This window comes from Astyanax mexicanus, chromosome 20 (genome assembly GCF_023375975.1).
Source record: "Astyanax mexicanus isolate ESR-SI-001 chromosome 20, AstMex3_surface, whole genome shotgun sequence".
NCBI lineage: Eukaryota > Metazoa > Chordata > Actinopteri > Characiformes > Acestrorhamphidae > Astyanax > Astyanax mexicanus.
In genome coordinates, this window is record NC_064427.1 from 12692350 (window position 1) to 12719105 (window position 26756).

The following is a 26756-nucleotide window of genomic DNA, read 5'->3' on the forward strand; positions in this document are numbered from 1 at the left end:
CTGACTACCCAGGGCCCGAGTAAAAAGAGGGGCCCATGAAAATCCACGTTCATTGTGTACTGGCATGGACAGGGGCCCACTGACATTGAGAGTGTACAGGGCCCAGAATTTGCTGCTACGCCCCTGCTCACATATCTCTCACTCATACACTCTCTATGTCTCTCTCTCTTTCTCTCTCTCTCTCGCTAAGAGATGATCAGACTTCGTTTTTTTTTTTTTATTGTTCTCTGTTATTACAGTCATGTATCCAGTTAAACTGGACTTGGGTCAGATACAAACTGGCAGAAACCACCCACATGCTTTTGCTTTTATCAGTATCTGTCTTCTCTTTTTTCCTTTTCTTTTCTGTATTTTTGTCTCATCTATCATTTACTCTCTGACCCTCTGTCATTCTTCCTTTTTTTTTCACCAGGCAATGTTGTCTCTATGTTGGGTATTTCTAAAGGGTCCCTTCAGATCCGTCCTCCTTTACCCCCTGCACCCAGTACATCCCTCTGTCCAGCACCCTCCCCAACCACCCATGCCAAACCTCCTCGAGCCCCAACCCTGCAAGGGGTGACATTGCCCTCCAGCTGCACACCCCCCAACCCTCCGACTCCAAAGGGATTGCCTTCACCCTCATGCATCATTCTTACCAACCCTCCAACTGCACAGGAATTGCCCTCACCCTCCTGTAGAACACCTACCAACCTTCCTGCTCTGAAGCAGGTGCCTTTCTCACCCCCACCAGCCTTGCAGGGGTCATACTCAACCTTCTGCCGCACACCTCTTAATCTGACAACTCTAATGGGGGCAACCTCCTCATACCCTCCACCCCTAAAGGCGCCTTTGTCCTCTCCCTTACCCACTCCAGCACCACAAGGGGTACCATTAAGCCCCCAAATGCCCAGCCCACCCCCAGCACTGCCCAGAATATTCCAGCCCCCACCTGGCTCAGGTATTACAGCTCAGAGCTCACCTCACTGTTAAGTTCCTAGGTGATATTCTAGTTCCAGACCAGGTTGTTATCTGTGCAACACCATCTTAAGTCAAATTAAGTCAAATCAAGAGGCTTTTATTGTTATTGCATATAAAAGTGTTCCATATTGGAGCAATATGGAACACACAGTACAATACGGACAACATAGTGTGCAAATATTCAAACAAAAGAGTGCAACATAAAATTACAACAGTATAGTAGTTATGAATAATACAGCAGACATTAGACAATCAACAGATGGGACAGCGCAGCAACACTTTTGCAATTGAGTGGTGAGGATAAAGTGCAGAGTAATGTAACATACCATGGCAAATACAGTGCTGTGAAAAATGATTTGCCCACTTACAGATTTATCAAACAAATTTTAATATCTGAAAAAATAACCTGGGTAAATACTAGGGCTGGACCCGAATATTCGGGTATTCGGATATTCGTTCGTTGAGTAGGTATTCGGTTTTTAATTTTGGTATTCGGATATTCGTTTTTTTTCTCCTTTCCAGAGTTCCACCTCACTCTAACCACTTCTGTTCTCGCGGGTCCCGTCAGAATATCTTGCGCGCGGGACAGAACTGGGGTGCGTTTCCCAAAACGTTCTTAACGCTAAGTACTTCGTAACTTCGTACTTACGAACAATCTTAAAATTACGAGCGTTTCCCGAAAGCCTTCGTAACTAACGTAGTACTTAAACTCGTTCGTAACTTTACGAGTGGTCTGACCCACTCGTAAATAACTAAGTTCTTCTTAACGTGGAATCCACGTGCAGTTCTGACTCAAAAACAAAAGAGGCCGCTTTTGATCCTTAAAAAAATGCATTTAAAGATGCATTCAGCATACGTATTTATAAAAAAATAAACAATAAAAAAAAGACTAAATTCCAGACTATTTAAATTAATTTATTAACCTGCGCATATTTATTCATAGTATTTGGGTTTATTATATGGTTGAAATAATCGTATTCACGTGAAGAAAAAGTTACAATTACCTACAAATATAATTTTTATTCACACATATCACACACATATGGATTAAATTAACGGTTTTCCCCAGTCTGACAGTCGTAGTAGTAAACAAATAAGTAAATATATTTTATTTGGCTTTTTATATCATACAAAATTATACCTTTGTGGCTTAATAATGAAGAACTGTATATAAATCGGTGGTCTAGTTTTCATCTGGCTTTGCCTTAAACCTCACAGACACGGGGGCGGAGCCACCAAAGTGCTACTTAAAGGTCCTTCGTAAGTATGGAGACTTAAGAGTGGCTTCTGGAAACAGTCGGAAAAATGGCGTTCTTAAAGTTAAGTCGTTCTTAAAGTTGTTCTTAAATCCCTAAGAACAATCGCTATCGGGAAACGCACCCCTGAACTGTTATTGGCTGGAGCGGGAGTTTAATCCAGACGATGCGGGAGCAAATTAATAAATAGTTAAGAAAACTGTAATAATTGTAAAAAAAAAAAAAAACCTAAAGAAAACTCTCAACGCGCAGGATGGACCGACACACACACGCACACACCGATGGTGTTTGGACTGGGGTAAGGAACGGGACCACACTATTCAGCGCTGCTGTTTTAATAAATATATAAGTAAATTTGAAGCATTAAATGTAGTTTATTTAATTTATATTAGGAACGTGGGGCGGGAGCGGCAGAAATGTGTATGTGGCGGGCGGGCGCGGGATTAAAAGAAGCTATTTTTTTGCGGCGCGGTAACGAGACAGAAACGCGGGAGCGTGGAAGAGTGGGTTTAAAAATCAGTCTCGCGCAGACATGATAAAAAAAATGCAGGCTCTTCGAAACTGATTTATATAATAAAACGTAAGGGGTAATGTGGCAACAGTAGGGGCTAAATCGGTTACAAAAGCCTGGCCTACAAAAATGATGTCTGAACGAATTTCCTCTTATCTAATATAATTTAAAATGGTTTAAAAATACAAAATAATTTCTAAGCAAACGAAATATTTAATATTGAGCTTATAGCCCAAGTGCAAAAATACAAAATCAGTAATACGGCTATGCCCTGCACAATGCTTAAACCGAAATAGACCAAGTACAATAACGTCATTAACAATGACTTTCCTCTACTCTAATATAATTTAACATGGTTTAAAAATATAAAATAATTTCTAAACAAACGAAATATTTAATATTGAGCTTATAGCCCAAGTGCAAAAATACAAAATCAGTAATATGCCCTGCACGATCCTTTAACCGAAATAGACCAAGTACAGTTTACAATGACTGTCCTCTAATATAATCAACAATGTTTAAGAATATAAAATACTTCCTGAACAAACGTTTTTTTTGTTTGTTTTTTTAAGCAAATAACCTAAGTGTGAAAACACAAACAGCAATTTACTGGGCTGGCTTGCGCAGCGGAGAAACCGTGCAGCAGCAGCCTCCTAGCCTGCTTACGCAGCGGATAAGCCGCGGTGTAGGGCAGCAGAAATTCCGGGATGAAAACACAAAGAAATCTGGGCTAAAAACACAGAAAAAATATGAGGTGAAAACACAAAAATCCGGGATAAAAACACCAAAAATCCGGGGTGAATATGTCTCGTCGGTCAGAGCAAATTGAACATTTTTCAGTGGATTAAAGGGGCCGTGATTTGCTTTTTTTTTTTTTTTTTTACCTCTTTTAAAAAAAAACGAATATTCGAATATTCGCTTCGAATCAGTGCCGAATATCCGGAGCTCAAAAAACGCTATTCGGGCCAGCCCTAGTAAATACCTAAATTAGTTTTTTAAATGATGATTTAATTTGTTAAGAAAAAAACTATCCAAACAAACCTGCCACTATGGAAAAAAGTAAATGCTTTCCCTTTGAATTATTTATCTCAAAAAGCAACACATTATGCCCCAATCTGAATCACAACAGATGAGAAAAGTCACTGTCCGTCTGGAAAAGGTTACAAAGTCATTTCTAAAAACCGAACAATATCCACAAAAGGCCACACCCTCCTCAATTAAGGCCAGTGTTCTTGATTCAATAATGATAAAGAAACTGGTCAAAAATCTCCATGCATTGACGTAGGAACCGGGGGGGATGGGTGGGACGTGTCCTCCCAATATCAGAAATAGGTGGATTTGTGTCCCCAAAAAAACATATTGTTCGGCTCAGTTCAGCTGTTATATTAATGAGGAGACAGTGACCGCTGTGTGAATGGGAAATCTTTTAACGGCAATCATGGAGCCGGTTCAGGGAGAAAGTTCCGCCTTTCAGGAGAAACAGCCAATTAGCTTGCTGGTTTTACGGCGCGGAGGAGAGTCAGTGTGCTGGTGGGGGAAGCCCCTCCCTCGCTGTGAAATTTAGCAGCAGGGTCCAGCAGCATCTGATTTTAAAGTAAATCTGAATATCTGGTGATTTTTAGAAAAGGCCAGTAAGCTCTGTCTAAAGTGGAGCTGGTGTGTTGGAGATTAGTAGCAGCAGTATACAGTAATCTTAGCGTCTGTAGCATGAATGTAGCATTATTTAAAAAAAAAAAAAAACGGATCAGCTTTATGTACTTTTAAAACATTGTGAACACCTTTACACCATTTACACTTTTAGTTCATATCTACTATAAATAAACTGTCCTCTCTGAGATATTTATCTTTGCTCTCTTTAGCACCTGTCAGTTTCCAGAGGAGGCTCTCTGGTTCTGAAGCTCAGGATGCCTCTGAGCCTACTCCTTTCAAACCCCCTGCATCCCCTTCTCCACCCACACCCACCGACAGTCTCCAAGGTGCTTTTGGTTAGCAGTAGTTTAGGCAAAAGAATCCCATGTATAAATCAGATGTTATTAATCAGCTTGGACACTGGAGTGGCAAGGTTAAATGCGTCTAATGAAAATGGAACCATCAATTAACATGGTGCTGACTGTTTACATTTTGGTTGTGCTTTTTTCCATTTTTTTTTTGGAGTATGAGCTTCTATTACCAGTCTTAAAAAAATGTTTCAGCCCAATAACTTAATGAGGTAACAAGCAGTTGAGCTACATCTGACTAGTTTAGTTGCTTGTTACCACTAAAAATAATTTAGGTTTAAAAGGGAAAACCCCTTTTTATGCTGTAGCTACAGTAAATAAAAACACTAAACATTTTAGAAGAAATCTGATACATTAATGTTTTTGTTTAAACTTTAATTTTAAAGATTATTTGTGCATGTTTTGAAGCTAAATTTATCAGCTAGTAAGACCTTTCTCTCCAACCTACTATATACTTTCTATTGATTTCTAACTGTCTTTCTTTCTCTAATATTTCAGATCTCTTTGCCCCTGCTCCTTTTTATGTTTTTAAACCGAAGATCATTCAGGAATACATATCTCCCTCTCCTGTTCCTTTTTATGAGCCTTGCTCTCTGTCTCTTTCTGACACATCAAATCATCCATCTGACATGGTTTCAGGTACATAGCGGAATGAACAATCAGGAATTTAAAAATTAATTTTGCCCATTTAGCCTACAGCAGTTTTCAGGAAACAGCTGTAGGGTCATTTATTTCAGTGGCTCTGTTGCCCCTGCAATTCATTTAGTTTTCTCTGTATTATATGCACTGATTCTCTCCTTAAAAATGTGTACAAAACAGATGCACACCCCTTTCCAGGTTCTACTCAATCATGTGTCATTTCATAGTAATTGTTATGAAGTTTGATCATTTTTATAGAGTGCTGTTAAATAGGACATACAGTGAAAAACAGAACCAAGCTAATCAGCAGCCAATGCTTAACACTGACAGAGGAGGAAAGAAGTAATCTCTAGGGTGAATCACACTTATGGTGAGATTATAGATTTTTTTCTCTCTGCTGAAGCTCTGTAATTTACAGTGTAGGTTTTCCCTGTTTTGGTGTTTGTCTCTCAGATTTAAATTCGCCCGAGGCTCTGCCTAATGTTAAGAGCACTGAGGCCTGTCCACCTTTGACCCTGAGCCAGGCCGGGAATCACCAGCGCCTCCCTCGGACTGCCGGCAGCATCAGTATCGCAGAGTCTTCACCAAAGACTAGCAGAGAAGATTTTCCAGGAAAACATAGTGCTGTTAAAGACCCATGGTGAGTGCCAGCAGTGTGTTCTGCCAGTGCTGTGTGAAATAAAGGTGCAGGGGTTTCTGACTGGTGTGCGGTTCTGCATCCCTGTAAAGAGCCCAGCTTAGCTTCAGCTGTTGATTGAGGGGGAAAACTCACAGTTCTTTTCCAGATTCCATAATCAGAAGTAGCTTTACCTTTTTGTAAGGAGTTGGTTGGTCTAAAGAATATGTTTTACACCTGTGTTACACCGTGTGTGGTAATCTGCAAAAAGTTGTAAATGCATTAGAAGTGTTACAGAGAAACGTACTGATGTGGTGGTAGCTCACAAACTGGTTTTGCCGTGTTGCTGGTTCGATGTGCTTATTTATGATGGAACTTTACTAGTCTACTGGTGGCCCATCCGCATGTTTCCAGAAGAGCTGCTCTTTGAATGCTCTCTCTCACCACTTTCTCTGCCCTTCAGTCTGAAGCTGAACAGCAACCCAGGTGCTGTTTCTCCTGGATGGAATGTTACAGAGGTTTCTGGATCAAATACAGAGTCTCCAGCCCATCCTCCTCCTCCGTGGCCTCTCTCTGTCTCAGCTTCCAAGCAGAAACCCATGGCCTCCACTGCGGTGCTAATTGCGAAGCAACAGGTGGCCAAGAAGCTGCCACTGACTGATGAAGACACAGATTTTAAGGAGTGGATTTCCACAGTGACTCCGAAGCATGAACCTAAAGACCTCCAACCTATTCCAGAAAAACCTGTGACCTGTATATCTGCACTGAAGGCCATTGATGAAGAACTATCCCTAAACACTACTGTTGTTTCAGATATAGCTTCGTTGGCAGAGGTCATTGCTGCTCCTGTGCTGTTTAGAACTCAGACTAACCATCAGGAAAAAAAACAAGCAGAACTTACTCTCTCCAGCTGGGCTAAGGTTCCGCTCTTCATAGAGGAGAACCAAAATGATCAGACTCAGAAGCAAATATCAGAACCACCCACAATTCTGAGTGAGGAGGCACATGTTTGGAGCACAGAGTCAATCAGTGCTGCAGGTGTTAACAGGTTAGATGAGGGGAAAGCTCTGATTAGAAACATGCAGACAGAAAGCGGCCCCTTAGTATTGCCCACTGTAACGAGCCCAGGAACTGAAAACCGTCCGAGGACAGAGAAGAAAACACCTCCACAGGCTTCACAGACCTGTCCGGATGAGGGTCAGGGTGGGCAAGCTGATTGGTCTATAGTAGGTCATTTGGACAAGACTGCTGTACCTGAATCCAGGTAAGAAGCAGAGTGGACAGTAAATAAAATTGTATTACATCATCCGTTCCTGCAATACACAGTTCTCCTTTCTCAGCCTGACTGTGTGTTATTAGTGTGTGCTGAGCTAATTTGAATGCTGGGATGTTTGCTGAAGTCATTTGCATACATATAAAACATATCGAGACAGTTTATAAACACCAGGGAACTCAAGGCGATCTTCGTTTGAGTTTGAGTTTGAGTTTCAGAATTTAACTACACAATATTTAGTATTGCCATCAATTAAATACTGTCCAGAATAAAAAAATTGATCTGATTTAACCTATTAGTCTGAACTACCAAGTAAATGGTACATCCCAGCTACAGTGCCCATGTGGGGTCTGTATGGGTAACCTAATTGGCAACCAGAAAGTTTTGTTCCTGAGTTTTATGTTGGCCCCACATATGAATGTCAGAGATGGATCCAGGGGGCGCCTTATCTGGGTTGTACGCTACACGTGGGCCTAAATGGGAGCCACATGGGACTTTGGAGCCCAACTTAGTGGAGCCCAACTTAGTCTCAGTGAAAACACTCGTGCCCACTTAAAACTCACCTAGCCCATGTTCCTCCTATGTGAGCCCTACATGAGCATGAAGGCTGGTAGGTATGAATAGTATTCTTGGCTTTAAACCTCAGGATTAGAATAACTTATAGACATGCACTGTCATTAATTATCAGCAAGTCATCAGATATCAGTAAGTAATCCATTTCACTACAATTCCTAATATCAGCACTTTTCTGATATAAGAGAGATAACCTTGCATTAAATAATTCTATCTCAGGTCACTCTGTCTCAGACTAACTGCAATAGTGGAATTATTACTGTTACTGTTTTCTACAGTAGTAAATTTATTACTGTGTTTTTAGAGTAGTGAATTTATTATTGTTTTCTACAGTAGTGAAATTATTATGTCTTCTACAGTCGTGGAATTATTAATGTTTTTTACAGTAGTGAATTTTTACTGTGTTCTACAGTAGTGGAATTATTAATGTTTTTTACAGTAGTGATTTTTTACTGTGTTCTACAGTAGTGGAATTATTACAGTTTTCTTTATAATTTGATTCACAGAAGTACTGCTCTATATTGTCAGAGAAGATGCTACCATCACTCTGTACCATTGGCTTTCGTGCACATTTGTTGCAAGTTGCAAGAATTGGTGTGTTTACAAGTATTGGTGTATTTATTTTTGGAAATTATTCTCATGTCGATTAAAATATAAATTTTTAAATGAGGTGTACTCATATATGCTGAGTACATTATTAAATACATTATTAAATACATAAATAATGAATCAGTTTTTTTTATATTGTAAAGAACCTAATAAATAATACAAAAAAATATTGTGTATAATTAATACACATTCAAACAAAAAACTTAATTATTTTTGTTATTATATTTTCAGCTTAAATACTCAACATTTTATACATTTCTAATGATATATCGGAACTGTAAACTATTTTAAAGTCATTGCAAACATATTTTAAGTCAAAATATGGTCAAATCCGAAAAAAATATATAAATCATGTTACACAGACTGTCTGTTTATTGGAAGTTTTTTCATTTGCTCTCCACTCCTTTTCTTTCTTTATTTCTTTCTCAGTTCAAATGAAACTCATCTGGGTTTGGAGCCTCTGCCTAGACAAGCCAAGCCCAACACTGACCATCATACAGACACTTCCCTTGAGCAGTTTACCCCCACCTTTGTTCCCCAGCCCCTGGCATCCAGACCCCAAATCAACTCTTTAGCACAAGCTGTACAGAACTGCCCCCAGCCGTGCAGCGCTCTGGAGGACTCAGATCTTCCTGTAAAGAGAGAGGACCCATGGGTGACTGGAGAAATGATTAACGATGACAAAACCATGAAATGTGACAACAGTAAGGCTGAAGCTCTGATTGGACAAACGGTACCAGATGGAGGGTAAGTTTGTTGGGGTAGAGGCATTTTGGTGACTGATTGGCTAATAAGAATCAGACTCACTTTTTTGACAGATTTTTTTACTGGGGTTTTTTGCATGGGTTCATGTGCATTTCAGAATATAAAATGTACAAAAATATGAGAAACAAAGCTGTGTTTTAAGTCTATTTCAAGGACCAGTTTGTATAAGTTCATTACGTTTCACAATCTATGGGTTCATATCCTTAAAAAAATACTAAATGGCCATTCTAAATAATGTGATTGGTCCACAGTATCAGTAGATAGGTGTTTCCTCTATAAAGAAACATTGTTCACTCTGTTTCTTACCTCATAACAGAGGAAAAAACATTGACCAGGTAGAAGACATAAAGAAGAATGAACCACCTGATGAGAGAGCAGCCTTTGCTTTTGTAAAAGCACAACTGAAAAGCAACATTGCAGATCAGGAGCTGAAGGAGGAAGATGATAAAAGTGATTTTTCTTGTTGGGTACAATCTGTATCTCATGGTCCAGGTAGTCCATCTATCTCATTGCCCTTAGAGAACCTTTCATTTGCTTTAAGCACAACATTAAGCAACACATTTTTTAAAACAGATCCAAAAGTTCAGGTCACACCTGAACCCGACAGTCCAATATGGACTAGTTTAGAAAAAAATGTCAAGAAGAACGAAGACCAGGAGATGAGTTCAGGCAAACTGAAAGCTCCTCAGGCTAATCTGGATGAAGGGTAAGTCTGAGAAGTTCTCCTGGATGTGTGCTGTTTTTTTTTGTTTTGTTTTTTGCATGCATCCATGCATGAGTTTTCTACCCCATTAACTGTTCTGGTTTCCATTTAAGATGGTGGAACCATTTTTAAATGCACTCCAGTTGGGAAAGATCTTAGACACAACACATCTCTTCATTATCATTCATTCTCACTCGTGTTCACCATAGCTGCTCTGAAGAGGGATTAGGGGATGAAACCCAACCAAAGGCGCCTCAAGACTACCCTGTAAACCAGCAAAGTGAAGATATTAGCAATTGCTCTTTAAGATCCAGTGAGAAGACTACAAATGGAGTTGCTGTTCAAACATTCAAGATGGAAGGTCCTGCATTAAAAAACAGCTTTCCTGACTCTGGGGTCGGTCCGATTGAGAACACAGAACAGAACCAGAACCTTCCACATACTTCTCATAAAGATGAAAACAGTATTTCAGAAAGAGAGGAGCTTTTACTTGAGCCGGAATTGACCACTATGAAGCAGAACCTTCAGCCTGAAGAGGAGTTTTCTCCTGGTTTGGTGAGGGGGATATTTGGAGTTTTGTACAAAGGGTAAGTGCAGGAACTGGAGGCATAGAAAGTTTGACTCATCTCGGCTCATGCATGGCTCTGCCTGTTCTGGCTTGTAAGTCTTCTGTGCAGAACAGCTATCATTGCAATAACAGTTGCATGCATGTTTGAAATGAAACCTGGTTTGGATGGATTTTTGCGCACTAACCTGTTGTCATGGACTTAACTTTTATAGGAGGGGTGTTTTCACCTCTTTCAGTAGCTTTCTACTCTAACATTACATCAGAGAGTGTTGCTCTGGGTGCACTCCAGATAAAGGAATGGATTCAGTTTGGCCCTTGCCACACTCTAGTGTAAAAAGAAAGCTGCCCTGACCTAAATGTTGCATGGCTAGTCAGCCAAACTTGGGAGAATTGTAATTAGTTTTAACATCGTAATGAAACAAATAGCACGAAATTGTGCATAAACAAAAATAAGTGGCATTTGTATTGTGGCTGTTAACATAAAACAGTGTATGTTGAAAATCTTTACAGGCAAATCATGTGCCATTTCTGTTATATGATCATAATGAGATCTAAATTAAACACTAAATTAAAAAAGTTAACAAAAAAGAAGATACAAAGATTTTTGTGCTACAGTGACAATATATAGGTTGACTGGATAGGCCAATGAAGTACGGGTGGAATTAAAATGGTGGTGGGAGATAAGGAAATCACTACAACTGCACAAACACCTGTGCTAGATACTGACCCGTGGCTTACGTTTTCTGTATGCATCTGTATGTGGTGCTAGATCAAGACCAGATGTAGAATAAACAGTAGTTTTTGTTTGTATTACTAAATAATGCATCAGAAAGTGACATGAATGCTGACTCAATCAACATATAGGTCAGTCCCACCCAGGCAGTTCTGCAATATTACACATGATAACTGTCTCAAAGAATCTGTTTAAAAGGAGTTTGATCTAACATTCAAAAAGATGTGAGAAGCTTTATATTGAAGCTTTGGCATGCACTGAAGTGATGCAATTTGTTTTTTTTGTTCTGGAAGTTTTATAAGTAGTGTAGAGAGCCTTAGCGCATTGTATGCATCTTTCCACTTGCCATTTCAGGTTTACCCACTTAAGGCAATTTTTACTGATGTGCCTGTGGTGAATTCTGAATTTTGTTCTTGTTCAAACCTCCTTGTTCTCCAGTTATGAGACAGTGGCTTCCATACTGATGCAGCCATTCCCTGCCGAAACCAACAAACTCTATGATTCCGAAGCTGGGGAGGAGGAAAACATTGAAATTGAAATATGTCCACCTGAACCTTTCTGTGATGCTGCAATTACAAGCCCTGCAATGGACACTGCACAACCTGTTTATCATGTTGAAGGCAGTATGAAGCCTTCAGGGGGGAGCCTGGTGGAGTGTTTGAGGCTGGCAGCCTCAGAGGTTGAGAGAGAAGCAGGATTTTTTGAGACAGGACCTGAAACAAGCACTAATAAAATAGCAGTTTCTGAAGAAAAGGAGATTGAGTGTTCACCAACAATAAAAACCCAATCCAGGAAGGATAAATCACAGCCTGAAGAAACGTTAAGTGTTGAGATCACTAAGTGTTCTCTTGTTCCAGAAACTGATGAGAGAATGAGTAATAAGGATGTGTTTGGGCTTTCCTCAACTAAAGACTTCGCTCCATTGAAAGAGGTTGATTTTGATATGATTGCAAGTGAAGAATGCTTAGGTAAAGCTAATGAAGATGAACTTCATGAAAACAAAGATGAAGATTGGATGAAATCAGGCTTTCAGAGAAAAGAAGTTTTTCTAAGGCCATTAAGCATGCCTGAAGCTTTGGCAGACGAGTTAGAGTTTGAGACGGGTGAGGAGGATGCAGGCACAGTCTGGCTGGCTGAGCTCTATATGAGCAATGGGTAAGTTCATAAAATCAGCATGCGTGTGCTGTCCTAGGTTGTCATTGATACAACACTGCGTGACCTTTTTTCATGTGTGATTCAAAAACAGAATGAACTTCTTCTGCTGAAACGCTGGAAAACTGCTGGGGAGTGGCTTCCTGAGTCTAGTACTTTCTGCTTTCAGATGTACTGGTTTTGAAACTTAAGCTGTAAACTGGAAATGTGTTGCGCAATGCATCATGATAGTACAGTATGGCCAAAGCAGTCCAAGCAAGTGACTTACCACAGGACTTAGCTGAACTTAAAGAGAGGATTACAGGTTCTGAGAGGAACATGTGCAATGAAAATGTACCCGTGCCCAGAATGATGGAATGAAGTGTGGATAAATGATGTGTCAGCTCACAATACAAAAACATGATTTTTGGGCCCACATTGGACTTCTTACAGTTAGAGAAATTCAGAAAACATGCATTAATAGGTAGATGGGACTTTATCTTACGGCTACAAAGTGTGATATTACTGGCTACCTAGGTCAGTCACCTGATTTGATTCTCATGCAAAATATGCATATTCAAGTGAAAAAACCCTGAACCAAACTGGAAGTGAAAATAGTTGCATTAACAGACGCGATTCAGCATCAGTAGAGACAATGTGTGAGAGCCTGTGTCTGAAGGTGTATTTTATGTCACTAATTACAAATTATTTTTCTTATTGTGTATTTGACATTAGTTTGGTCCCCTGAAACTGAAAGGTTGTGGCTCCTCCTAATGTAGTAATGTAGTTGTTTTTTCAATTCTTCTAATTGGGTATCGAAATGTGTAGTACATAACGTTCTTGTCAACTTTGTTTGCAGCATTGGTATGTTTATTGCTGTTTGCAGTGTGCACTGTATTTTTCTCAGTAAATACTATTGCGGCTGTTCCTTACCAGTGTCCTGTTTCTCACAGCCCCAAGGAATCTCTGCCAGTTGACCCGAGTCCAGTCCAGCTAGCAGCAATGACTAGTAAACAGCTTGCAACAGATGTTGAGTCACTAGCAGAGATTCTACAAGCTACAGATGTTCCATTTTTTCAAAACGAGAAGAAAGAGACAACCCCGCCGGTGCCTTTACAGGAAGTTGGCCCTGATGCTGGCAACGAAAGCCACAAGCCTGTCTCTGCTGCCAAAGCTCCAGATTCTCTACAGGGCAACAAATTTTTTTTTTTTACTGCATCAGCTCCCAAGGAGGAGAGTGCTAGGCTGGGTAAAGAAGGCATGATAGAAACTGGTTTCTTCTTAGTAACTGAAACCACTCCTGAGGCCAGCAGGGGTGTTAATGTATCTGACATAGTAAATGACACAGATTTGGTCGAGGCCACATCTACAATATTTGAAGAACAGCCAGATGAAGTGAAAGTTGAGAAGGAGGGTGGCTCAAGAAAGGACATTTCTCCAAGAAGCTCAGTGGTGCCATGGCCTCTGCCACCCTCAAATTTGGAGAAACCTCCTGAGTCTTCAAAGAAAACTGCCAAAGAGGACCCCAATGTTTTAGAAGAGAAACTCCTGCTGGCCAAGATTTGTCAAATGGCAGAGGACATTGAAGATAATGAGGGAAGAAATGATCCACTCCTTGCTCCTGTTCCTCATCCCAGAAAACGTCTCACTCCTTCTAAGTCTGACTTTGAACTCCCCTCAACTCCTCCTCTCCCATGCAGGACAGATGACACCAAACTGTCTGATCTTTCGGAGGACCAAAATAATTTGACTTTGGCTCAGGCTACTGACCTTTCAGCATCAGTGACCTCTAGTGAAGCTGGCAAAGGTGTTGCAAAGCTAAACACTAACAAAAAGAAGCCATTTAAGACTTTTACAGCTACCACTGAGACAGCAGAAAAAAATAAATCATGGGTCATTGCATCAACGGGTGACCAAGGCATGTCCCTGGAATCAGCAGCTAATGACAAGACCAGTGACATTTCAAAACAGACAAAAGAAAATGTCCCCTTTACAACTCATTTAGTAGCACATGAACATACCCCAGCAGAGCTCTCTGTTCAAACAATCCAGACAGAGGAACCAGCCATCCGAGCTCAAACTGTGGAGCTTGATCTGAAGGTGACAAAAGAAGAGATTCAGACACAGAAGTTAAAACTGTCTGCAGCCCAGGGTGATTTGTAAGTTTAAGCACAATATCATCCTAACTTTACCCTGTAATTTAGAAATGTAGAAATAGTTTTTGTAATTTTTACATAAAAGAAGTGAATGAATTAATAAACATCACAATTAATTTGTTCCTGTTAGCTAATTTCAATTAAACCTAATATGTAGCAGAAAAACACAGTGATATTCGAAGTGAAATGAAGTTTATAGGATTTACAGAAAGTGTGCAATAATTCTTTAAACAAAATTAAGCAGGTGCAAATTGGGCACCCTTGACATTTTATTGATTTGAATACCTTTAGCTCTAGTAATTGGAGGTCAAAATTAGTTTGGTAAGCTCATCAACCCGTGACCTACATACACAGGTGATTCCAATTATGAGAAAGGGTTAAGGTGGCCAGTGGCGAGTTTTTCTCATCTTTGCATCTTCTCTGAAGAGCGGCAAAACACCTCTCAACTCTCAAAAACCTGAAAACAAGGATTGTTCGACATCATGGTTTAGAGCAGGCATGTCAAACTCAGTTTGGCTCTGGGGCCGGATCCAGACTTTCTGTTCTCAGGTGGGCCGGATCAGTAAAAGAATGTCAACTCCAAATATTTAGCTTTGTTTTTCAGTACTATGCTTTATTATTCAGCCTACATTTTTAGCCTACCCTACATATTATAATCATGGATGAAAAGGGATCTTTTCTAAGCACAACACATTTATTCATAAAACAATGGAAAAAAATGATTTTCATGTTTGGCGGTGAATGTGTTAACAACTGGTTTATTTTAACAGTTGAGTGAATGCAGTTTTACACCTGAACCAACTCACCACATCAACAAACTCAAGTGGGAGCTATGAAAAAAATATTTTCACCTCAATTGTCATACTGCTTTGAAATAAATAAAAAAAAGAAATACAAAAAAGTTATAGCAGTGCATGGGCAATAAGATTAGACTACATCAGATCAAACTACTAGGCTGGGCCTACTGAAGCTGAGAACATACTGCACAATATTAACTGTCTTTAATATGAAACCAGATGAATCTTATTTTTAATGACCTGTATTCATGAGTGCAAACAAATTTCGTGTCATCTCTCTCTCTCTCTCTCTCTCTCTCTCTCTCTCTCTCTCTCTCTCTCTCTCTCTCTCTCTCTCTTTCTCTCTCTCTCTCTCTCTCTCACTGCATTCCTGCAGTCTACTTGCTGCTGTGGTGAAGCAAGATTGCCGTGTCTGTGCTGCATGCGGGACATTTACTGCCCTCTAGCGACCGGAGAGAGCATTTAATTTGTATTCATTTAAAAAAAATCACAACTTTTGATAGAAATGAGCTAGAAACTCGCTTCTTTTTTTGACATACTCAGAAATTTATGTCGGGCCGGATTAAATCATCCAACGGGCCTGGTCCGGCCCGCGGGCCGTATGTTTGACATGCCTGGTTTAGAGGAAGGATACAAAAAAACTCTGTATCAGAGATTTCAGCTGTCAGTTTCCACTGTGAGGAACATAGTGAGGAAATGGAAGAACCACAGGCACAGTTCTAGTTAAGACCTGAAATGGCAGAACAAGAAAAATCTCAGATACGCAGAGGAGAAGGATGCTGAGAACAGTTATAGTCAATCCACAGACCAGCTCCAAACACCTACAACATCATCTTGCTGCAGATGGAGTCACTGTGCATTGTTCAACTATTTAGCGCACTTTACACAAGGAGAGGCTGTATGGGAGAGTAATGCAGAAGAAGCCTTTTCTGAGCACACGCCACAAACAGAGTCGCTTGAGGTATGCTAAAGCGCATTTGGACAAGCCAGCTTAATTTTAGAATAAGGTACTGATGAAACTGATAACTCCAAATTGAGCTATTTGGAGGGTGGTATGCATGGTAAAAAATAACACAGCATTCCAAGGCAAACACTTGCTACCCACAGTAAAATTTGGTGGTGGTTCCATCATGCTGTGGGGCTGTGTGATCAGTGCAGGTACTGGGAATCTTGTTAAAGTTGTCATGGTTGCATGGATTCCAGTCAATATCAGCAGATTCTTGAGAACAATGTTTAAGAATCAGTGAGAAAGTTGAAGTTGAAACAGGGCTGCATACTTCAACAAGACAACGACCCTAAACACTAAACACTGCTCGAAATCTACTAAAGCATTCATGCAGAGGAACAAGTACAATGTTCTGGAATGATCATCTCCAGTCCCCAGACCTGAATATTATTGAATCTGTGGTGTGATTTAAAGTGGGATGATCATGCTCAGAAACGATCAAATCTGACTGAACTGGAGATGTTTTGTAAAGAAGAATGGTCCAAATACCTTCAGCCAGAAGCCAGATTCTCATTGGAAGCTTTAGGAAGCCTTAACAGGCTGTTATTTCTGTAAAAAGGAGGATCTACTAAATATTGATGTAATTTTTCTGTTGGAGTGCAAACATTTATGCACCTGTCGAATTTAGTTCAAAGAATTATTGCACACTTTCTGTAAATCTTGTACACTTAATGTCACTTCTCAAATATCATTGTGTTTGTCTGCTATATGATATATTTTACTGAAATTGCTGATCCGAACAACCAATGATTTATGAAGGAAAATCATAAAAATTATAAGGAGTGCCACAAACACTGTATGTGGAACAGATTGTTGTTAATAAGCTTTTGCATTTGCTGTAAAAATGTTTCATCCAGTTTTCACTAAACGCTCCAGAAATGTTCTATCACTCCAGAAGGTTCCATTTCATTGGTCATATAGAGAGATTTGAATAAAGACATACCTAAATTCATCAATGCTTGGGCACAAATAAAGACCCAAATTTGTTTAAGTCTGAGCTATTAAGTGATCTGTTCTATACAGAGTGTGTCACCTCACTCTCAGTCTCTCTCTCTTGCTTTTTTTCCATCTCTGTCTCCGTCAGGTCCAGTTTGCTGTCAAAATCTTTTGGATCAACTGTCTCAGGAGCCTCTGAACATGGATCTGCACAACACCCCTGGAGTCAGTCTCCCACCGAGAATACCAACCAGGCTGCTGATGATCAAGAGTTATCTCCAGCTGTGGTCCCACCTAAACGCAGTAAAAAGATCATTCCACCACCAGTGAGCCTGCAGGATATAAAACCTGGTGAACCAGAGAGAGAATCACCAGCGTTGGATCAGGAGGTGAATCTTACATAAATCTCACCCTTACTGTATGAAATGAGACAAGTTACAAAGTCCTCATAAGAAATCTGAGAAATCTCTCTCTCTCTCTCTTCAGGTTTTGTTTGCTCTGCCTAGTCCTGGTCTGGTGACCTCAAGCCAGTCCCTGTTGGAGTGGTGCCAGGAGGTTACTAAAGATTATAAAGGAGTGAAGGTCACTAACTTTAGCACATCCTGGAGAAATGGCCTGGCATTCTGCGCCATCCTGCACCATTTTCACCCAGAGAAGATGTGAGTGATCTTACACTGAACACACTGACACCAAGTGGGGTGAAGGTAGTCACACAGGTTCGGTCCCCGGTGATGCTACAGCCATCGGACAAAGACAGGGATTTCTAAGGCAAACCTGTCTTCAGTCTCTGCGTGGATAAAATGGTCCTTCCTGTCCCCATGACTCACCATCACCATTAGCCAGCAAGGGCATCCGTTAACTGACATAGCAAAATTAGCAATTAGCTTATAGCTTTGGTGTGTACAGCTAAAGGGTTGTTAGCAAAGTGCAGTGAAGTATAGAAGATGTATTCATACAGTTCTTTGTATGAATAATTAGTTTGACTAAACTTTGGCCAACTCACTGTACCATATTTATGTGAAGGCTGATTTACTGATTCATTGATGGATTAATTGATTGATTGATTGATTGATTGATTGAATGGTGTCCATCATTACTATCCACTACTGCTTATATAACAGATTTTTTCTGTTATCTGATTATGTCTTCCAGTGATTTTGATGTGCTCCAACCTCATGACATAAAGTTCAATAACAAAAAAGTGAGTGATCTTTTAATGTTTATTGTACTAATTATTAATGTACCAATTATTATTGTGCCAATTATTAAAGTTCTCATCTGGTTAAAGGCTTGGAGTAACAGAGTTGTGTCTGTAGGCGTTTGATGAGTTCGCCGCTCTGGGTATCTCTCGCCTTTTGGAACCATCAGACATGGTCCTGCTGTCTGTTCCTGACCGGCTGATTGTGATGACCTATCTGAGCCAGATCCGCACCCACTTCACTGGACAGGAGCTTAGTGTCCTACAGATCGAGCACAACAGCAGCCAGTCCAGTTATGGTGTAGCAATGCCCCCCACCAGTCCAGACGTAGATGCTGCTGCCAGGTTCTGCGCTGTGAGACTCCAGGTTGGAGCTCTATCAGTGGAGACCAACAGAACCCACACACAAGGGGAAAAAGGGAAACCCAATGGTAGCCTTGTGGCCCCTCCCAGACTCAGAAGGGTGGGCAGAGTGGAAGAGAAGACACCGGAGGCAGGGCAGACGCCAGTGGCTCCGCCAAGGCAGAATGCATCCAGGTCGGCCCTTAGCCAAACACATCCAGACCACGCACAAGTAAAAGGAGACTCGATGAGGGAACCTGAATGTCAGGAGCAGCAAAGTGATGTAAGACACACATTCCACCTTAATCCTTTTTTTTTTTTTTATACACTTTTCAGGGGGTACATATAATTCTAATAGAATTAGAGTTTCATTAGATTCTGTTTGTGTTTTTGCTGCAGGAGGGTAAGTCCAGTGAGAGAGGCCCAGCTGACCAGTCAGGTGAACATAACACTGTCTGAATTAATGAGGAATTAATATTAAATGTATACTTGTTACAGTGATTAATAGATAAATTTACATAATCGAGTTGACTGATTTATTGTAGTTTGTATGAACCTGATCTGATTCGATTCATGAGTTTAATGTGAACTGTGTGTTCCAGAGCGCTGTGAAGTGGACAGTCAGTCCAGGCCGCTAGAAGATGTCAGTAAAACTTCTCTCTCTTTGAACCTCTGTACCTTTTTAATTTATTATCTTCTGGCTTCTAAAGGGAGATTGTGTTTCCTTCTTCCATATGTCCTGTTCGGTTATGTGTCTTCTTTATGTCTGTCTGCTTCGCTTTCTCATTGTCTCACTTTCAATCTCTCTTTCTCTCTCTCCTGCTCTTACAATCCACCCCCTCTCTCTGTCTCTCTCTTTCTACTTCTGGGTTGTGTGTATGTATTTCATATTTTGTGTGTCTGTATGTGTTTGTGTGTTTGTGGTTAGTTTCTGCAGGACACCAGTCAGTATGTGCTGAGCGAGCTGCAGGCCTTGGAATCAGAGCAAAAACACATTGACAGCAGAGCGGCTCTGGTGGAATGCAGACTGAGGCGAATAATGGAGTCAGGTAAGTGAGAGAGAGAAAGTGTCCTACTGATAAGCTCTTATCCCTCACAGTGAATGATGGGTGTACCCACTTTATGTTCCACATGATTTTGTGCTTTTGTAAACCTGTGGTGTAGTGGTAAATGTGTGTGCTGTGCTGTGTTCTGCAGGAAGTGATAAGGACGAGGAGGAGAAGCTGATTCAGGAGTGGTTTATGTTGGTCAATAAGAAGAATGCATTGATCCGGAGGCAGGACCACCTGGAGTCACTGTACGAGTGTGACGTGTAAACTGTCTGATTAGTGACTTCTACCCTCACTGTGTAGTATTCACTGTGTGTGTGTGTGTGTGTGTGTGTGTCCACAGGCAGGAGGAGCAGGACCTGGAGAGGAGGTTTGAGCTGCTGACGCGAGAGCTGAGGGCCATGATGGCTGTAGAAGGTATCATTCAGATGACACTGCCTACCAAAAGCTCACACCTTGAGCACCTAGAACCTTGAAAATGAGGTTTCTTCATTAGGGCAATCGGGCAATGCCCCATCGCATTCAACCAGTGTTAAACTAGCTGTCACTGTTCTGGACAGTGTATCCTGCCTCTTAAGTATCATAGACCAATCAGTGCTTAGAGGTGTTCCCCAAAGTGCCCCTTTTTTGTGTGCTTTCACCTGCCCCAGATTGCTCTCATTGACTCCAATGTGAACTGCCTTTTTCAAAATTTCAGGCCTCACAATTTAATAAGAGTGGGTTTTAAGAGGGCTAGTGGGTTTTTTCCACTGAGATCGGTTGCAGTGCAGCGGTGTCGCCATTTTTAAGCCCATATATGGAGTTCCATGTCTAAGCTGGATTCTGTATTGGTGGAATGAAAATATCACCTCTAAAAAATAAAAAATATGTTCAGAAACCTATGTTTTATTCTGTGTACATTTTTCAGCAGAACATCCCTTTATCCTAAATCCTCTGAATTATGATTATGCTTCCTGTAAGCTAATGCTACTGCACACTGAACTGACAGGCTAGCTGGTAAACTAGCTGTAGAGCTCTGGTCGGATCACGTTTTGGATTATTCTTCTTTTCTTCATAGAGTATTCAAAGTAAAGATGTGAAAACCTCATTCAGTCTGATTATGTTGAGCAGTGTAGCCTGTGTTACTGTTAGAGGTTGTGAAAAGCAGATAATAAGATAAAAGTGAGCTTTAGCTGCTTTGTGGTTCTCAGTGCTGAGTCTGGAGCAGCACTTTCCTGCAAGTTTATATTTAATTACGATCATTGGTTTATACCATTGGTCAGCAATAGGCGGCCCATGGGCCCGCGGCCCGCAACCGTGAAACATCTGGCCCACGAGGTTGTTTGAACTATAATGAACGATAATGAAAAAATAAATAAATAAAACCCTTCTCTAGCAAACTTCAGTTTACACTCCTCCCCTGTCTCTCTGTCGCGCTCATGCTTTAATTTCTGCCTGTTCTTGTTTTTCCTCTGGTTCTCGGGCTCCCTTTCTCATTATAAGGTGATTTTTTCCCATCTGTAGCTCAGTTCACTAGCCAGGGCAGTGGTAGTATATTGGACCGCCACCCTAACGACTCGGGTTCGATCCCCGCATGAGGAGCGGTGTGTTTATTTTGGTTTATACTAATCAACTAACTTATTGCCCTCGCTGAGGCGAGCCGGGTGTGTTACTGCAGGGAACACAAAAACAAGCTGCAAAGTGTTACCCCAGAACCAAGCTTGAAAACCACAAATCTTGCAACATTAAGAATGCATCAGAAAAGAGTCTAAAACACCTAATGTAAAAAAAGGCTTAACTTCTTCCCATTGAAACCTATTATAAGGAAAAGGCTCAACGTGGTGTAATGGACTAAAACTTAAACTACAAATGTCTCTCATGTATTGCACTTCATAAGAAACTTCATTTTGAGATAAAAGTTCCTTGCTGGAATTTTTTTTAGCTATTTTTGATACGTAAGGTGGTCCATGATGGTCAGAGTGGTTGGGAATCTGCAAATTCAGATATCTTGGTAAACGGAGTAGTTTAGCTCTTGGCACAGCATAACATATGACATAATTTGAGGTTAATGATGTAGCTGGTCTTTCACTATGTCCAGGGTGGTTGGACAGTATGATTAGTGCTAATACCGATATAATGTGTAGAACAGCCATGTTCTTTTTAATTAAACACGGTAACAGCACCCGTCTTAGCTACACTGGTAAAGCATGGTTCTGAAGTACAACTGTGCTGCTTGTTTTACTGTTTTCCTACTGTAATACTCCCAGCACATCTCAACAAAGGCTTTATTAAACAATAATAAAACCAATAAAGTTTAATATCACCCCCAATGACATCAGTTCAGTGCGCTGTAGAATTAGCTAAAAGCTAGCATTATTCTTATTACGACTATTAAGGGATCTTGTAATTCAGAGGATCCAGTGATGTTAACGAGAAAAATGTACAAAGAAATAACCATACAGAGTTCTGAACATATTTTTTTACCACATAATGTTGGTCATTTAAAGATGACGTAACGGTGAGGTATGTTTTGTGTTAAGCACCATGCAGGTATACTGCGGTCAGACTTTCTGCAGTCAAACGTATTTTTGTTCTCTTTCCTTCATAACTGTAGACCAATGTTGTGCATTTGTCAGATTTTCCATCTTCAAAAGTAGCTAATGCTAGCATCACATCTACACCTTGTTTTATTCAGTCTTGCACACAGATACCCAGGCAGAGCAGCAGCAACTGGTTAATCAGCTCTCATTAAAACAGCAGAACACCCTGTAGTCCACTTTCTGCTGTATATCAGGACTATATCAGATGTTTTATTATCATCACACTGATTATTCATTTATTCAATATATCTGTTTTATTGTGGAATAGTCTCTATAATCATTGTTTTTACAACCGAAATGTGTAATATATTTGTAAAATCTGGGTTTATTGTGTGTGTGTGCTCGTTGTGTGTTGTCAGAGTGGAAAAAGAGTCAGGCTCAGCAGCTCCGTGAGCAGCTACTCTTGCAGGAGTTGGTCAGTCTGGTTAACCAGAGGGATGAACTAGTCAGGGATATGGATGCTAAAGAGAGAGGGTGAGTCTTAAAATTATGTGCTACACACAAACACACACACACACACACACACACACACACACACGTACAGTGGTGTGAAAAAGGGCAAACACAAGATCATGATTTCTTATTTTTCTGCATGTTTGTCATTCTTACATGTTTCAGATCATCTAAAGACAACACAAGTAAACTCAAAATGGAGTTTTTAAATAAGGGTTTTAATTATTGGGGGAGACTGAAAATTCAAACCTTAGGGGCCCTGTATGAAAAAGTCTTTGTTTCTACTTATAATATAATATAATATTATAACTTATAATATGAATTCAAGCCCCACTAGGTAGGATTTCCTTGATTTTTTTTATCTTTTTAAAGAAGTAAAATTACAGCTTGAAACTCACTGCAGCGCTGCATTGAGGTGTAATAGGAGGAATAGCGGTGCTCTCGTGTCTGTGCCGGAGCTTCTCTGAGCTCAAACTAGACTCTAAGTAAGTTTTCCGAGGCGGCCGCGACCAACGCTCGCGAGAACTGCGACCTGCTTTCCGACCTTTAGTTCTAACAGTTGTACAAGGACTACTGGTTCATTCTTTACAAACTAACATACAGACACTCTGGCAGAAGCTGGAAAGAGACCGAATATGTCTGTGAAAGCCAGAAAACGAGAAAGAAAAACTAATCTGCCTAAAACATTTATTACACTCTGCAACTGTAGGGGGAGCCCACGAGCACGAAATCTCAATCCTACCTAGTGGAGCTTTTAACCATGTAGAAGTGAAAAACATGCAAAAAAATGTTTCACACCACTGTATATACTGTTTCTCTCATTCCTTTCACTTCACTCCCTGTGTCTATTTATACACACTCTCACTAATCTAATTGTGTGTGTGTGTGTGTGTGTGTGTGTGTGTGTGTGTGTGTGTGTGTGTGTGTTTCAGGGCATTGGAGGAGGACGCTCGACTGGAGCGTGGTTTGGAGCTCCGGCGTCGGAAGTACAGCAACAAAGAAAAGTGTGTGCTGCAATAATCAGCCGACCTACAGCAGTACATCTGAAATACATGCTGAAGGACCCGGTCACCAAGTTAATAGAGCACTGGACACCAAAGAGCCTTCTGACCTCTCTCAGAAACCAGAGAATAGCCTGATCATCTGGACAATCAACATTACACTCAGTTTTACAAGAGAACCCGCTTTAGATAGGAACGTATCCGTAAAATAACCTTTTCCGTTTTAATTTTATCTGCTGCCAAAAAGACCTTGCACGAGGAGAGCATCTCTGTTCTCTCTCTTCTACTCAATTGTTCTACTGTATTTAAGTGAGACTGTGTCATATGTGCTGTTTTACACTTATCCACATAGTACCTACTGTGTTGGGATGTCCAGATCCAGACACAGTTTTATTAAAAAAGGTGTTGCCTTTAATAAGTAGAATGTGGTGTGATGTTCCAAGCTTTTTTACCACTGTGTTCTATAACCTTCTGGTGCCATCTAGTGGCCATTGAGATACATTATTTCCAGCCTTAAGCAGTGTCCTTATTCTGTACACATTAAAGAATGATTAGAGATACAGCAAACATGCAAAAAGTGTTAATATGAATGAGTTCTAGCAAACCACTCTGAGACCCTCTAAAGATTAGATTAGATCAGTATGAGAAATAAGAAATTCACTTTGATCAGATTTGAATGAATCTGAATTAGGACATCTCTAGTGTGAACGCTGTCCGAGAGAGGGATTGCTTAGGTATTCCTCTGTCCTGCACTGATGTTCATCTTCTTATAGGAATGTTATTTTATGATGAAAAAAAAAAAATAAAACAAAAAAGCTGCTAAATGAAGAACATTAGAGAGGCTTTTTTAGACAGTCTGTTCAGATTAATGTATTTGTATTACTTGCTGCCGTGCCTTACACGTTTGATACAATTTTTTTGTTTTCTTCTTTTTCATTTATAAACTTATTTATAAGAATGTTTTATAGATATATTCAAAGTACCTTTGTTACCCTTTTCCCCGTTTATCTATATTCACTGATTTAAAGCTTGAGTTAAGAACTGCCAGAACCGTGGGTTTCATTGTTCTGGTGGGTTTTAATATTGCGGTACTATTTCTACTGTGCAAACTAAAATCATTTGCACCTTACAGAATGTTGTGTTCAATAAAACTGAATATTGTTTGATCAGCTGCCTGTTTGAGTCAGCCTTTTATACTTTAATCCGTTTGCAGGTACATAATTGCTTTTTCTAAAAGCATTAAATGGCCAAGAGTCTTTCAGAGTGGGTTTGGTGTAAAAGTCTTCACTCTAAATAGTCTAAATAGTTCACAATGGTGCTAAATGGAATCAGCAGTCTGAACCTTTTAAAACTCTGTCTCAAAAATAGAAAGAGATGGAGAAAGAACAAAACAAAGACCAAGGTGAGGGAGTGAAAGTACCTATGTATGTATCCTTTACACATACACTTGGTTTAATCAAACATACCATTTTTGCTAATTATATCTCTGCTGAAAATAACAGATCAGGCCCAGCTTGTCTCTTTATTATATTTGCCATCATTATATGATATGATTTAGTTTGAGTTTGATGGCTTGGCTGCTGTAAAAGTATAGCTTTACCATGCAGATAAACCAGCACAACCTAGATCAACAAGCAGATCAATAAGCAAGACCATTCAGGATCAAATGTAACACTATGCTGGTCAATAACTGGTTAACCAACTGGACAACCAGCATAACGTATTGTTGTGAAGATTGGATGAATAAATGTGTGAAGATTATAGGAACAGTGCCCCCTAGAGGCCAATAAGTGGACTACATGTGAGAGTCTGGAAATTTCCATTGCACATGCTCTGTTTAGAAGGTGCATAGCAGAACCATGAGGAGCCAGTTCAGCAGCTCCTGAGGTCATTGAGGGATATTTGTTATTTTGTGGATTTTGTGACTGTGTGCGTCTATAGAGCCGTAAGTAGAGGTGTTCTGTGTATATTACAGTGATGGTGGTTAAAAATGTTGCACACTTGAATGTTTATTGGTAAATGTTTATTACTTAGTTAAGGCCAATGCATTGGCTAGACATGGGGTGCACAGTGACAACTAAAAGTGTTGCCTAAGACATGCAGGGGTAAACATCTTGAGGACCCTTCATGAGGTTAATAACAGAACTGGTACCAAAGAGAAAGCTGAGGCTCCCACTGAAGTTCTGTACTTGGATCGGCGTGCTGGTTGCAATCGGGTCCTTCTCAAGATCAGCAAGGTGCTTCTACGAAATGGTGAAAACACCCTAGAGACTTATGCCATCCTTGAAGATGGCTGGGAGAGGACAGTCCTACTCCAGGATGCTGCCCAAAGGCTAAAGCTCCATAGCAATTCAGAGAAGCTGACATTGAGGACAGCACGACATGTTGTAAGAACACTGCAGGGTTCATCAGTGACATTCACTATTTCTCCTGTTGATCAACCAGCAAGAACATTCACAGTGGAAAGGGCATTCACTGCTGCACAGCTGGGACTGGCTGCACATACTTACCCAGTGGAACATCTGAATAGAAAGGTCAAGCACCTTAAGTCACTTCTTCTGGAGTGCTTTAACAATTTGAAACCACTCCTCCTCATAGGATCTGACTATTCATACCTGATAACCCCTGTCAGGCCAGTGCATCTTGGACCTCCTGGTGGTCCTGCAGCTGTGAAAACACAGCTCGGCTGGATGCTGCAAGGGCCAGTGAAGCACATGCAACAGCAGAACATGTCCCAGCAGTGCCTGTTCCTGTCTACTTGCTCTGCTGTTTCTGATCACTACAGTCAGGTAGAGAAACTTTGGCAGGTTGACAACCACCCTTTTCAGAGTGAGAAACTTGTGACTCGATCACAGAGGGACCAAGAGGCTATTAACCTGCTGTAAGACAAAACACAGCGAGTCGAAGT

General features: G+C 40.5%; 2 protein-coding genes across 16 annotated transcripts in view; both read left to right on the top strand.

Moving 5' to 3' along the window:
* Nucleotides 1-25017, top strand: part of ehbp1l1b (EH domain binding protein 1-like 1b) — a 45007-nt gene extending 19990 nt beyond the window's left edge. For 2 of the 15 annotated variants that reach the window (XM_022666762.2, XM_022666764.2), the window contains 18 exons: nt 5814-6000; nt 6440-7240; nt 8861-9178; nt 9513-9902; nt 10109-10486; nt 11639-12355; nt 13285-14490; nt 17375-17615; nt 17713-17885; nt 18379-18427; nt 18543-19049; nt 19166-19205; nt 19369-19409; nt 19695-19815; nt 19964-20063; nt 20159-20232; nt 22754-22868; nt 23780-25017. In XM_022666762.2, coding sequence (XP_022522483.2) covers nt 5814-6000; nt 6440-7240; nt 8861-9178; nt 9513-9902; nt 10109-10486; nt 11639-12355; nt 13285-14490; nt 17375-17615; nt 17713-17885; nt 18379-18427; nt 18543-19049; nt 19166-19205; nt 19369-19409; nt 19695-19815; nt 19964-20063; nt 20159-20232; nt 22754-22868; nt 23780-23867 — 5546 coding nt within the window. In that variant the 3' untranslated portion in view covers nt 23868-25017. Of the gene's footprint in view, nt 1-412; nt 938-4583; nt 4701-5219; nt 5361-5783; nt 6001-6439; nt 7241-8860; nt 9179-9512; nt 9903-10108; nt 10487-11638; nt 12356-13284; nt 14491-17374; nt 17616-17712; nt 17886-18378; nt 18428-18542; nt 19050-19165; nt 19206-19368; nt 19410-19694; nt 19816-19963; nt 20064-20158; nt 20233-22753; nt 22869-23779 lie in introns of those variants that run through there. The other 13 variants (XM_022666756.2, XM_022666752.2, XM_022666753.2 and 10 more) reach the window with 13 other exon arrangements.
* A 707-nt stretch (nt 25018-25724) lies between these two features.
* The window catches only part of frmd8 (FERM domain containing 8), a 38267-nt gene continuing 37235 nt past the window's right edge, over nt 25725-26756 (top strand). The window contains exon 1 of the mRNA XM_022666771.2: nt 25725-25793. The gene's annotated coding sequence lies outside the window, so the exon portion shown is untranslated. The remainder of the gene's footprint in view (nt 25794-26756) is intronic.